We start from the raw sequence: 14468 nt of genomic DNA, 5'->3' as shown, positions 1-14468 counted from the left end.
GTCTTCTGCATTTGTGATTAAAACAAATCATTTTATTTTGAAAATTTTAAAAATTTTCAATTTGTAAGTTTTTGTACAGACAAATGTATATTTGTATGTGTATTTTATAATAATTTATCATCAGTTGAACTCTTCCATAATGAACTAAGTGTAGATTAGTGATTTTTTGCTCGTTCCCTTCTTGGAAAAAGTCGTTAGATCTAAGACCGGTCGTACAATTATTTGACCCGGAAATAAACATCCTTATTTTACTTCCTTCAAAAATAAGAAAAACTATGTATTTCAATTAAATATTCTCGTACGTACAGTGGATCAAAAAAGAAATCGGACATACGGATTTTTTTTCTTGAAGCCATCAAATAATACTAACTAATGTTTTGAAAACATACATTTGCATATTTTAACGTTCCATTTACTATGAACTATAAGAATGCATGATAAATAAATAAATTGGGTGGCGCAACAGTCCGTTTGAGAACTAGGGCCTAGTGACTGACAACTCTCAACCATTCCTGTGTGCGAGAACTGTTGTCAGGGATGGAAGGGACCTACAGTTTTAAACCGAATCCAAACGGCAAATTTTGAGAAAGCACTTTTCATGACACTTGGAGAATTTGTCAATTTCTCGCAAGAGGCAGTACCCGTGAATAAAACTTTAGGTGGCATAGGCAGGGATCGAACGCAAGACCTCCCGCATGACAGTGCAACGCAGTAACCATATGCCACGGGTACTACTAAAAAACAATACTTTATAACAATAAAATAATTTCTTTTAAGTTGTCTATTGAAACCATTTCATATTAAAAAAAGAGGCTGGGATGCGACCCACACTGATAACTTCCCATCCCGTCTGTTGATTTGTCTTGCTTAAAAGTTTGTCTATATGTACTCGTATCAATTTTTACCAGATTTGCGTACTATTTTTTGTAGATTTTATTTTTTATGAAAAAACGGACTGTTGGATTTTTATATAAAAATTACTGAATATCGAAAACAATATTTTCTGTGAAATAAAATAAGGTTCAAGCCAATATTTTTAAGTTTTGAAAAGCTATTTGAGTCGAAAGTAAATTTTTACAAAGTTTTAGTATTGTTTTTTTTTAGAGTTTTATTTTTTGTAAAAAAAACTGTCAATTCGATTTTTTAAAAATTTTACCAAATGTTGAAAACAATATTTCTTATGAGATAAAATTACTTTGAAGCCAATATTTAAAATTTTTAAAGAGATATTTGAGTCGAAAATCAATTTTTACCAACTTTTATACATTTTTTTCGGTTTTTAAATGTTTGTACAAAAACTGTCAAATCGATTTTTTTCAAACTTTAACTAAATGTTGACAACAAAATTTTTTGAAAGATAAAAGTAAATTTAAGCCAAAATCTCAAAGTTATGAAAAGATATTTGAGTCGAAAATCAATTTTTACCAACTTTTATACATTTTTTTTTAGGTTTTTATTTTTTGTAATAAAAACTGTCAATTTGATTTTTCTTAAAATTGTATCAGATGTCAAAAACATTATTCTTCGTTGCACAAAATTGTTTTAGAGATGAAATAATATTTAGGTCGTAAAATTTTGGGGGTGACAATTTTTTTTTTCAGTTTTATTGATTTTTAAAAAAAACTGTTACATTGATTTTTTTCAAAAAATATTCCTGTTTGGTATTACGATACAATCTATTATATAAAATTTAATTCAAGTCTCTATCGTTTTTGGTTCGTAAGATATTTCGGGTTAACCAAAATTTTCAACTTTTTTTCAAACTGCTATGGTAAAAAAACCACCCACGCAATTTTCTTGATAGCCCTTTCTGCATCTTTGTGTCTTATTATCTGTATAACAAAATTTATTTGAAGTCGATATCTCTTCTGGTTCTTGAGCTATGGACGACGAAAAAAACGTCGCGAACGTACGGACGTACAAACGTACGTACACACGCACGCACAGACATCTTTCTAAAAATATTTTATTTCGACTCTAGGGACCTTGAAACGTCGAGAAATGTCAAAATTTTCAATTTGACAAATCGGACCCATTACAATAACTTCCTATTGGAAGTTAAAAAAGAAATCGGACAATAAATGTTGGGCATAATAAAAATAACTTAACTAAAAAATAAGGCTTCATATAGCCCTGTGTTTTGGGTTGTTGTCTTGATAGAAGTAATATTCTTCGCTGATTTCAAATTTGAACATACTTGTAGTGATCCATAATTCCATCCACAACAATAAGATTTCCTGTACCAGCAACTGACATTCATCTCCAGACCATACAACCTGCATGTTTTAGATTAGTCTGCAAGTTTTAGCACTTCAATTGAATACAAATGACAAATCCTTCTTTTGGTAGCCCCTTACAAACTCCTTACTCTTGACTTGGTTTTTTGTATTGATAAATGGTTTATTTCTGGGCATTCTTGCCATTTTTCCATTAAAATTACATTTCGGCAGCACTATTCTAACGGTTTCAAAGTAAACGTCTTTTGGCAAATATTTCATTACTTCTGCAGTCAGGTTTGGTGCACTTATTAGGGGATTTTTAACTTCCCATAGAAAGTTATTTTAATGTGTCGAAATAAAAGATTTTTAGAAAGATGTCTGTGTGTGCGTACCTACGTACATACGTTCGCGACGTTGTTTTGTTGCCCATAGCTCAAGAACCAAAGAGATATCGACTTCAAATGAATTTTGTTATACACATAAAAAAGCAAAAAGATGCAGAAAGGGCACTCAAGGAAATTGCGTTGTGGTTTTTTTTTCCATAGCAGTTTAAAAAAAGGTGAAAATGTTGTTCAACCCTAAATACCTTACGAACCAAAAACGCTAAAGACTTGAATTAAATTTTATATTATATATTGTAACGTGATACCAAACAAATATATTTTTTGAAAAAAATCCAATTAACTGTTTTTTTTATAAATTAAAAAAACTGAAAACAAAAAAATTGTTGACCTCGAAAATTTTGAGAACACAAAATGATTTTATGTACTACGAAAAAAAACGTTTTTAACATCTGGTAAGAAATTTAGAAAAATCAAATTGAAAGTTTTCTTACAAAAAATAAAAACCTAGACAAACAAATTAATAAAAGTTGGAAAAATTACTTTTCGACTCAAATATCTTTTATCTTAAAAAAATTTTTTTTTCAACATTCAGTAAAATTTTGAGAAAAATCGAATTGACAGTTTTTTTACAAAAAATAAAAACTTAAAAGAAAATTTAACAAAAGTTGATAAAAATTGAATTTCGACTCAAATATCTTTTCAAAAATTTGAGATTATGGCTTTCAACTATTTTTATCTTATAAGAAACATTGTTTTCAAAAATTCTGTAAAATTTAAAAAAAAAATCGAATTGACAGCTTTCTTACAATAAATAAAAACCTAAACAAAAAAATTAATAGAAGTTGGTAATAATTTATTTTCGACCCAAATATCTTTTTAAAACTTTGAGATATTGCCTTTAAACTACTTCTTTTAAAAATAATATTGTCAACACTCAGTTAAATTTAGAGGAAAATCAGTTTTTTTCCAAAAAATAAAAACCTAATAAAAAACCAATACTAAAACTTGGTAAAAAATTACTTACGATTCAAAAAGCTTTTAAAAATTATAAATATTGTCTTCAAACTTGTCTTATTTCACAGAAAATATAGTTTTTGATATTCAGTACTTTTTTTTTTATAAAAATCCAACAATCCGTTTTTTCATAAAAAAATAAAATCTACAAAAAATAGTACTCAAATTTTGTTAAAATTGATGTTCGGTTCTTGATATATCTCAAATTAATTTCATTCATCCAATTTGTAAAAATTTAAGAAGTTGGTAAACAAAATTTGTCGACTAAAAATCTATTTAACAAAACTAGATTTACAAACTAAACTATTTCTTTATATAAAAAATATTGTTGGTGGTTTTAAAATTTTTAAAAATAATTCAACTAACAACTTTTTTAACCCAACACGAAAACCTACAAACTTTTAAGCAAGACAAATCGACAGAAAAGGTGGGAAGTTTCAAGTTATCAGGGTTGATCGCATCCCAGCCACTTTTTTTTAACTTGTTTTGCTATTAAAGTTTCATAACCTGCTGTAAGCTTCTTAGGTCTTCCAGATTTTTGTAAATGTTTAAACTTGCTTTACTTTTAACAATTTCTGCAACATCATTTACAGATTTTTATCGTTTTATATCCATATTGTTCTTCAAATCAAATGAATATCTGATAAATAAAAAAAAAATAAAGCAGTTTTAAAAACCAAAAACTATTGTCGTTGTTCCGTTAAAATCAGAAAAAGATGAGTATACTACACGGTGTCCAATTTTGTTGTATTATAATTAGTTTGAGATTTTGTCCTTTAGAATTAAATTTCGATGACATTATGTCTAATTTTTGAACGATTTCTTTAATAATATTTAATTTTTCCAACAGGGGAAAATATAATATACATTTTGATGTATAAGTACATAAATATAATCAGGGAGTTAAAGTAATGAGGGCATGAACTTTGCACAAACTTCTTAATTATATCCTTTTAAGTTACTATACACACTAAAAACATTCAAACGTATTATATGTAAATACGTAAGTACGTAAAGAATTTATTTTATCAATTTACTTTATTTCACATTACACATACATACAGAGATAATATATTCACTAATGCTATAAATCTTAAAATAAAATATTTATATATATTTTACTTTCATTTCAGGTCTGTTATGATGCGAACATCGTCTGCTTTTCTAGATGAAAATAGTGAGTGATTTTTTGTTTACATATTTACATGCAACCGTACACATAAATGAAATATTTCATAAATGTTCTTGACAAATATTAAAAAGCTTCTTGAATAAACCGGTCAAAGTAATTTTTCATATTTTGTATAGGGTTACATCCGTTTTTAAGTCTAAGCTCTAAGTTCTAAACAAAGTAAAACCACACAAAGCTATAAACTTTAAATGATTATTTTAGTTCAATTTGTATTTAAGTGCGAAAAACAAAAACATTCAAAAAGCCGCCTCGGAAAGATTGACAGCAATCTAGGGTTTTAAGGTAATTTTTAACAACTTTTTCATGCATTTCGGGGGTTTTGTCAACCATAACTTGAAATTAGCTATTATTCGCATAACCCCGGACTTTTGTTTACACAAAAATCTTAGAGTCAAATCATTCATCATTATTTTAGTTGAGAAAACTTGACATTACATGAACATAGAAAACTTCTCATAAAACATAGCCATACTTTAAAGTGTAGTGTGTATAGTTTCATGTTTATATGACGTATAATTGATTGTATCTTCAACCTCAATAAAATCAGGTTGAAGTATCAGCTTCCCTAAATAAATTGTTTGTATGTTCCGTTCCGTCGCTCAAACCCAACCAATATTTTTATAATACATTTGAACGATTTACAAACGTTGCTCAAGAGTACCAAGCAAAAAATAATACGTCGTAATACCGGCGTTGTCTATGGTTCTTCCGTTTCCATCTTGTTTTATATAATACAAATTCTGCATCTTCACATACATACACATTGCTTCACAAAAACATAAATCGAGTATTTCGACTGGGTTCAAGAAATCCAATTTGAAAAACAATACAAATCGTTTTAACTGTTGCACATTTCGATTGATTCTTAAAAAATGTCGCAAAATTATTCAATTCAAATCAATATCAAAATCAAATCAATAATCACAAATGAATACAATAATTCAATCAATTTCGTGTAAAAGTGAAATGAAGAAACTAGCTGTTTAACCGAAAAAGGGTTATGTGTATACATAAATGTATAAGAAAAAAATAATGTTCAACATCTTTTAAAAATATTTGTCATCATTTCAATGGTACCTACCAATACTTGGCTGCCTCAACTAAAAATGAATTGTTTCGCAACAAGAGGATATATTTTCGTGGGTGGAAATTAACGTGGGAGTTCCGGTGGATTGCTTGGGCGATGACACAGTTTGTTTCTTAATTGATAACTATAAACGCCAAACAAGTGGTCTACATACATACATCTGTTAACTTTTCATAAATAATTTCACTACAAATATCAAAAGATACGAAAATCTTAACTATTTGAACAAATCCTGTTACCATTTATTTCATGTTTTTATCATAACTATCTACCACAATGATTTGATTGGATTGATATAAACATTTAGTAGATATAAGCTTGAAATGTCTTAACGCTTTTAACATATGTAATGTAGGTACCCACATATTTATAATCGCCAAAAACCAAATGCAACCTACGTAATATCAAATACTTGTACAGTTTAGGTTGCCTCTGCTTGAACACAAAAAGGTATACTATACTCATATAAATTATACTCAAATATGTGTTTCCATATACATATTTTTATAGATATTGATAGACATCTATGCGAAGATAAATGTGAAAATATTGCAAAGCTCAAAAATTGGTCAAGCAAAAATGTTAAATGAAGAAGGTGGCCAGTCACATCAGTATTATTACTCAAAGGTGGTACAAATTGGATTTCGACTCAAATATCTCTTCAAAAACTAGAGATTTACAAACTTATTTTATCTTATAAGAAATATTTTTTTCAACATTCGGAAAAATTAAAAAAAAAAATAGATTTTGCATTTTTTTTTACAAAAAATAAAAACTTAAAAGAAAATTTAACAAAAGTTGGTAAAAATTGATTTTCGACACAAATTTTTTTAATTTTTTTTTCAAAAATTTGAGATTATGGCTTCCAACTAATTTTCAATTATAAAAAATATTGTTTTTAACATTCGGAAAAATTTTTGAGGAAAATAGAATTGATAGTTTTTTTTACAAAAAATAAAAACCTTAACAAAAAAATAAACAAAAGTTGGTAACAATTGATTTTTGACTCAAATTTCTTTTCAAACTTTAAGATATTAGATTTAAACTACTTTTATCTTTTAAAAAATATTGTTCAGTCAAATTTTGAGAAAAATCGAATTGACAGTTTTTTTAAAAAAATACTAAAAACCTAAAATAAATTTAAAAAAACATCTTTTCAAAACTTTAAGATATTGGCTTTAAACTACGGTTATCTTTTTAAAAGTTATGTTGTCAACATTCAGTAAAATTTTCAGAAAATGGAACTGATAGTTTTTCTAGAAAAAAGAAAAACCAAAACAAACAAATTAAAAAAAGTTGTTCATAATTGATTTTCGACTTGAATATCTTTTTTAAACTTTGGATATTGGCTTTAAACTACTTTAACCTTTAAAAAAATATTGTTGTCAATATTCAATAAAATGTTAAGAAAACTCGAATTGACAGTTTTTTTACAAAAAATAAAAATCTAAACAAAAAATTTAACGAGAGTTGGTAAAAATTGATTTTCAACTCTATTATCTTTTCAAAACTTTGAGATATTAGCTTTAAACTAATTTTATCTTTTAAAAAAATAAGTACAATTTTGAGAAAAATCTAATTGAAAAATATGTTTACAAAAAATAAAAACCTAGACAAAAAAAATCAATACTATAACTTGGCAAAAATTTACTTTCGACTCAAATAGCTTTACAAAAATTAAAAATATTGTCTTCAGATTTTTTATTTCATATACAGTAGTTTTTTTTATTAAAATCCAACAGTCCGTTTTTTCATAAAATAAAATCTTCAAAAAATAGTACGCAAATTTGGGAAAAACTGATGTTCGGTTCTTGATATCTCTCAAATTAATTTCATTCATCCAATTTGTAAAAATTTAAGAAATGCTACTAAAATTGGTAAAAATTTGTTTTCGACTAAAAAATCTATTTAACAAAACTAGATTTCCAAACTAAACTATTTCTTTATATGATAAATATTGTTGGTAATTGTAAAATGTTTAAGAATAATTCAACTGACAACTTTTTTTAAGCCAACATGAAAACCTACAAACTTTTAAGCAAGACAAATCGACAGATGAGATGGGAAGTTATCAGTGTGGATCGCATCCCAGCCTTTTGTTTGTTGAACAAACAAATAAATACCTTTTTAAAGGTTCGCAATCTTCTGAATTCGAATCTTTTCTATGGCATCAAGGGTTTAGAACATACTCTTTAAAAAATGATGTAGACAACAAAAAATGAGGTTTGTAAGGCTAAGTTCAAACACATTTTTTTCCCTCAACAATAGTTTGTTTGATGATTTTGCAAACTACAAATATTTGTCTTCCATATATGTATATACAGTACCTTACTCAGTTTCTGGAAATTCTCATAAGTTATGAGCATTTATCTGACTATGTATAAAGTTTTGAATTTAATACTTTCATTGTTTTTAAATATACATTTTGAAGTTAATTTTTCCAGCTGATTTCGAATCCAAACTTTCATTTGAACTATCTGTTTATGTTTTTAAAATGCCAGTTTTCAATGTTGATATACCTAATAGAATTGTTAAGAAAAATGATTCGTTGCAAGACGAAAATTGCTTTCGATCCGTTTTACCTTTTTCTGGTAAAAAAAATGTATTGTATTGTTCAGATTATTTTATTTCTGATTAATTTGAGACACGTTAAATCTTACAAGTAATGAAGTTTTTTGAAAAAATTATGAAATACTATAAATATTTTAACTGAAAGCAAAAAACACAAATTATAGATTTGGAAATATGTCATACCAAAATTATTTCGGAAAAAAACATGCTCCATATCTCCGTTTAGTTAAGGCTTTTTAACTTCACATAGAAAGTTATTGTAATGGGTCCGATTTGTCAAATTGAAAATTTTGACATTTCTCGACGTTTCAAGGTCCCTAGAGTCGAAATAAAAGATTTTTAGAAAGATGTCTGTGCGTGCGTGTGTACGTACGTTTGTACGTCCGTACGTCCGTTCGTTCGCGACGTCTTTTTCGTCGTCCATAGCTCAAGAACCAGAAGAGATATCGACTTCAAATAAATTTTGTTATACAGATAATAAGGCAGAAAGATGTAGAAAGGCGTCTCAAGAAAATTGCGTGGGTGGTATTTTTACCATAGCAGTTTGAAAAAAAGGTGAAAATTTTGGTTAACCTTAAATATCTTACGAACCAAAACGCTAGAGACTTGAATTAAATTTTATATAATATATGGTAACGTGATACCAAACAGGTATATTCGAATTGGCAGTTTTTTTACAAAAAATAAAACTCTAAAAAAAAACAATACTAAAACTTGGTTAAAATTTACTTTCGGGTCAAATAGCTTTTCAAAAATTAAAAATATTGGCTTCAAACTTATTTTATTTCAGAGAAAATATTGTTTCCAATATTCAGTAATTTTTATATAAAAATCCAACAGTCCGTTTTTTCATAAAAAAGAATCTACAAAAAATAGTGCGCAAAATTTGGTAAAAATACATATAGACAAACTTTTAAGCAAGACAAATCGACAGACGGGATGGGAAGTTATCAGTGTGGGTCGCATCCCAGCCTCTTTTTTTCTTAAAGTTCATTCGTCTAAAACTTGAGTAAAACTCGCATATTAAGGCAGGTGCCCCTAAAACAAGTTTTAGTATTATGAATAGGATCCAAAAAAGAGCTTTAAAAATGATAGACAATAGAACTAGTTTAAACTTGAGCTTAATTTCCGACGTACTGTCAAGTATAGAGATTATTTATCGATAACACATAGAGAATGCGGAATGCTTTGCTGTGTGCACGCTGTGTTTCCCTATAATTGTGTAACTCCAAACTTTAAGGCCTATGTGCACCGGTATGTCCCCTTTAACCCTCCCTAATTTCCTAAAGCTCGCACTATGTTTAAACTTTTAATATGTTATGGGTATTAATAACCCTTTGAGTGCCCGTTAATTATAAAAACATCAAAAGGGCTTCCAGACAGACGATACATTTCTCCGTTTCCTTTATTTTTTCCTTAAACAAAATACCAAGTTCTTCTAGAAAAATGTGCACGCACTTGCACCCATCATGCCACCCAACCTGTTAACACGTCGTATACAATAATTGTTGGTTTAAAACAATTAAACCAAGAGATTGAAGAAAAGATAGATATATTATTTGAGATTGTGGCTTAGTCTCCATTTTGATTTCTGGCCTTCTTTTCATTATTGATTGGTATAATTTAAAACATTTCTGGCATATTTTTATACAAAAATTTTGCGTAGCGTTCTTTCTTAAATTTTTGGGAGCCCATTAAGGGCCCACTATACAACTTATAGTGATTATTAATAGAAAATAAGATTAAAATTAATTAGCTAGAAAATCGTAATCGAGTCATTTACTTTGAAGAAGTCATTGAAATGTTTTCGCACCTTCAAGCCTCCATCACTGCGCTTATTTTCACAGATTCAAAATCTTGATTGATACGTGAGTAAACATTCGTTTAAAAAATAACACAGTTTCAATTGTAAATTCTTCTTTCTAACTTTTATTTTCATATTTTGTTGTTTGACTTCTCTGAAATAATTTACTTGCAAATACGTATTTTTAATTTGTAACTTCCAATGGAAATAGAGATTCATAGCCTCACTTGATGATGTCCTTTAACGTAGAGGAAACGTTATGCAAAAATAATATTAAAAGTCTAGGTACCTTATCTTGTAGAGTAATCCTTTCTAGGTAATTTTCTGAAACCTAAATTCAATATATGGATATAAAAGTACATATGACAGGTTATTGTGGTGAGGAAAAACAAGAACATAAATGTTATGTTAAATGTGCAACGCATTTAATTTATTTAAGTTAAAAAATATGAAACGACTCTGTTTGTCCTTAGGTTTTTTTTTGATTCTAAAAGAGATTATGATTCTTTAAAACTTTTTATTTCTTAGGTGTGCAATACATAAAGATACGTAATTGTCATTGCTGTCCATATGGCTATCATATTGATTTGGACTTTGTCCGCTACTGCGAATCACTGGCCAACGCCAAACCCACAGAAGAACAACTGCGGCGCAGAAGTAAACGTCGTTCAAGAAAGTCGATGGAGTTTATGCTCGGAATAGAGAGTCTCTTGGAGCATTGGGAACCAGCTCAAAGAGTTCAGCCTGTACCAGAGGTGAGTAGATTATATACACTGCACTAGATTATTATACACTAAGTAATATTATGATTTATGAAAATGCTTTAAAATATATAACTTTTTGTTTTAATTTACTAAAGGCCTTAGAGCCAGAATCTCCAAGGTTAGTTGCTATTGACCCTAAAGTACAACAGTGTATCTACAAAAGTGACTCATTGACATCAGCTTCATCCATCACTGGTGCCGGAGACAAAAATAAATTCAGTGGCATTCAGCCAAATACAGAAGCATCATCACAGAGTCCACCTGAGGAAACATCTATATTTTTGCACGACGCTCTGGATGAAGTTGTCAGTGACTTTGAACGAACTCTAGAACGTACATCTACCAAGAGGAAACAAAAACGCAGCTGCCATTCTTGGGATGAGTTCAATGATGCCATTGGTAAGCTATACATGTGATGATAAAAATAAAACCAAACAAAAAACTTTTTTACGCGTTAGTACTCGGTATCATTTTTAAACGAATAATATTTGTGGAGTTTATGTTGATGGTGGATTACTTGTGCCTTATGGGAAATCGTGTGCTTAGGTACGCATATTGTGCAGAAAGTTCACATTTTGTGTGTTGAGTTCGAAAAAACTCATTCTTTAGCGTTTATTTTTAGATAACAGATAGACTTTTGTAAAACGTTAGGTTAATACAAAAACTGTATTTGACAAAAACTGTCAGTACATAGACGATGTGTATGAATGTTTGGACCACATTCGCACTCTTTCGTTTTCCATAAGCACTCTTTCTGCAAAAAAACTCTGAAACAAAATTTAAAAAAAACCTAATTTATTTCTGTAAGTTATGAAATTAACACAACATCATAAATCGTTTTACGAAACCTTTATTTCAAATTAAAAAGTCTGCAATAAAATAAATTACCCTGCAAAATATTATCTTAGACTTAGCAGTTGCACTGCACATAAATCAGTTTAAATGAAGTAATTTTAAAAAAAAAATTTTAAATTTTCGACGCATAAGAAACGTGAAGAGATTTGTGGATAACTTCATAAATCAATTAAAAATCAATAGATTTGAAAACAGTTTTTACTCTGAGAATGATAGAAAAAAAAAACATTTAAAATTAACATAACAAATAATTGTTTAATGTTATAACGATATAAAACACAAAATCCAGTAAAAAAAGAGGACGTCCAAAGAAAACTTCACCTACCCCCATAGAAAAATAGTTACTTACTTACTTACTTAGGTCCTCAGATCTGTTAAGCCCGTTGGGAACCCTTTAAAAGGCATTGCGCCTCTACTATGTCTACGCGCCATGTTGTACGGTTTTACGGAGATGTGTTTCAGATCCCTCCAACTCTTGCCTAGTGACGCTGATTCCTCTTCGATTGTCCTGCGCCAAGTGCTTCTCGGTCGTCCAGCTCTTCTTCCTTCTTGTGTGAGCGGATTCCACTGCATTGGTTGGCCTGCAATGCAGTCGTTACCTTTTTGAATCGTATGTCCAATCCATTGCCAATTACGTGTTCGTATTATAGATTCTACAGGTTCCTGACGGAACTTTGATTGATATACGGTTTGGCCAGAAAATTCTTAGGATGTTACGAAAACATCTATTCACGAAGGTTTGCAGCTTCCTTGTTATGGCTGAAGTAACCTTCCAAAAGCTGCACCCATAAAGAAGCACAGGTTTGACATTTGTGCGAAACAGTCGTAGCTTTGTTCTTAAGCTGAAAGAATTTACCCCCAAATTTTTGATAGTATACCGAACGCCGCTTTTGCTTTGCTGAAGCGGCAGATGACGCCTAGTTCGGTTCCGATACTTCTAAGGTATTGAAAAATAGTTAGAGAAGCTCTTAAGGTTCCATTTGATAAAAACAAATTTGTCTTTGGATGTTAGCGCACAAACGATTCGCCAACGTTTGCCAGAATGAATATTACACGGGAGAATAGATAAGTTCCGTTGCTCAATAAAATTAACATATGTAAAGCAGCGAACTTAATTCGCAAACTTTAATCAAACATCAGGAGGTCCAAGAAACTAGAAAAATATTTAATGCAAAGACGGAACCAAAATAAATTTGTTTGGATCTGATGGCTGGATTTATGTTGAAATAAAAAATGAAGCACTTAATCCTAGAAACACCGTAACAAAATACTAATTTGGGGGTGTTTTGCTTATAATGGAATAGGCCAAATCTTTTGGATCCTACATATTATAATCAAAGAAACGTACCTCCTAATATTATAAAACGTTATGCTTCCATTTGCAGAACATATTTTCTATTAGTGTGGACACTCCAGCAGGATATTGACAGCACAAATACGAAGGTTTGAAAAGATATTAAAAATTTGAATTTTACCTGGTTTGTTGCCTGATATCAATAGAGCAACGATGATTCACATTTTTGCACTTACCAGTATGGCCAGGAAGTCTATTAAAGAGAAAAAGAAATTGTATGCTTGTTTTGTAGATTTTAAAGCAGCATTTGATAAGGCCAACAGACAGGCTTTAATGTTCAAGGTATCATTACTAGGGATCTCCCGAAAATTCCTGATGATGTATTTTAAATTGTTAGAGTCATCAAGCGCCTGTATATGGGATGGATCAGAGTTTTCGGATTGGTTTGAAATCACAGCGTGTGTCCACAAGGCTGCATTTTGAGCTCCAAAAATGTTTGCTTTGTTTATCGGTGATATCTGTGATGAACTAGCTGAAAATCCTTTCACTCTGCAGCTACAAATAAACAGATTGAACTACTTCTGCGAGAGTTGGTGCAAGCCCCAACACAAACAAAACGAAAATAATGATTTTTGAAGCGCGTCAAAAAAGAAGGCTGCCAGAAGATAATTGGTCACTTAATAATGAACGCATTGAAGTAGTACAAGAGTTTAAATATCTTGAAGTTTTGCTTACACAAAATTTAAATTTTTCTAAGCATGTCAAACAAAAAAGCAAAGAGACTAAAATTGTGTTGAGTTTATTGTGGCCAATATTTTTGTTAATCCAAAAATCGATCTTGTGGCAAAATATCGGGTCTTTCAAGCAACTGTCAACACTTGTATGAGCTACGGTGCTACAGTTTTTGAATAGTTGGCTCTCGAGTAAATAATTTTTCTAACGCTTGTTTAGACTACCCAATTCAAAACCAAATTATGCTATGGAGTCTGGTGTAACGCTAATATATACTCAAAGCCTCAAAATTAACACGAATTATTTAATAAGAGTTATAAAGAGAGATGAAAGAAGTCTTCATGAAACCATCTTCCTAAGACTACTGCAATCTAAAGACACCCCATTCAAAGAATGGAGTCAGCTAGCTATCTCACATGAGGCTAACTTAACTTAATTGGAGTCAAATGTAGAAGAATGGACCTCTATGTTTATTTGCAAATGTTAATGCTAAAATTGATGAAAGAAATTACAATCAGCATCTCTCTAAAGCACCTTAACCTATGGGAACCTCAATCACCAATTACCATCAGAAGCTAACTATTTCAATAGT

At 29.8% G+C, this 14468-nt stretch overlaps 1 protein-coding gene across 1 annotated transcript in view; it reads left to right on the top strand.

Moving 5' to 3' along the window:
* Positions 1-14468, top strand: part of LOC129948833 (KN motif and ankyrin repeat domain-containing protein 1) — a 55928-nt gene that overhangs the window by 18815 nt on the left and 22645 nt on the right. Inside the window, exons 2-4 of the mRNA XM_056059915.1 lie at positions 4711-4754; positions 10760-10986; positions 11091-11394. Of these exons, the coding sequence (XP_055915890.1) occupies positions 4711-4754; positions 10760-10986; positions 11091-11394 (575 nt within the window). The remainder of the gene's footprint in view (positions 1-4710; positions 4755-10759; positions 10987-11090; positions 11395-14468) is intronic.

The sequence above is a fragment of the Eupeodes corollae genome, chromosome 3, assembly GCF_945859685.1.
Source record: "Eupeodes corollae chromosome 3, idEupCoro1.1, whole genome shotgun sequence".
Lineage (NCBI taxonomy): Eukaryota > Metazoa > Arthropoda > Insecta > Diptera > Syrphidae > Eupeodes > Eupeodes corollae.
This window is presented reverse-complemented; position numbering and strand designations above follow the sequence as displayed.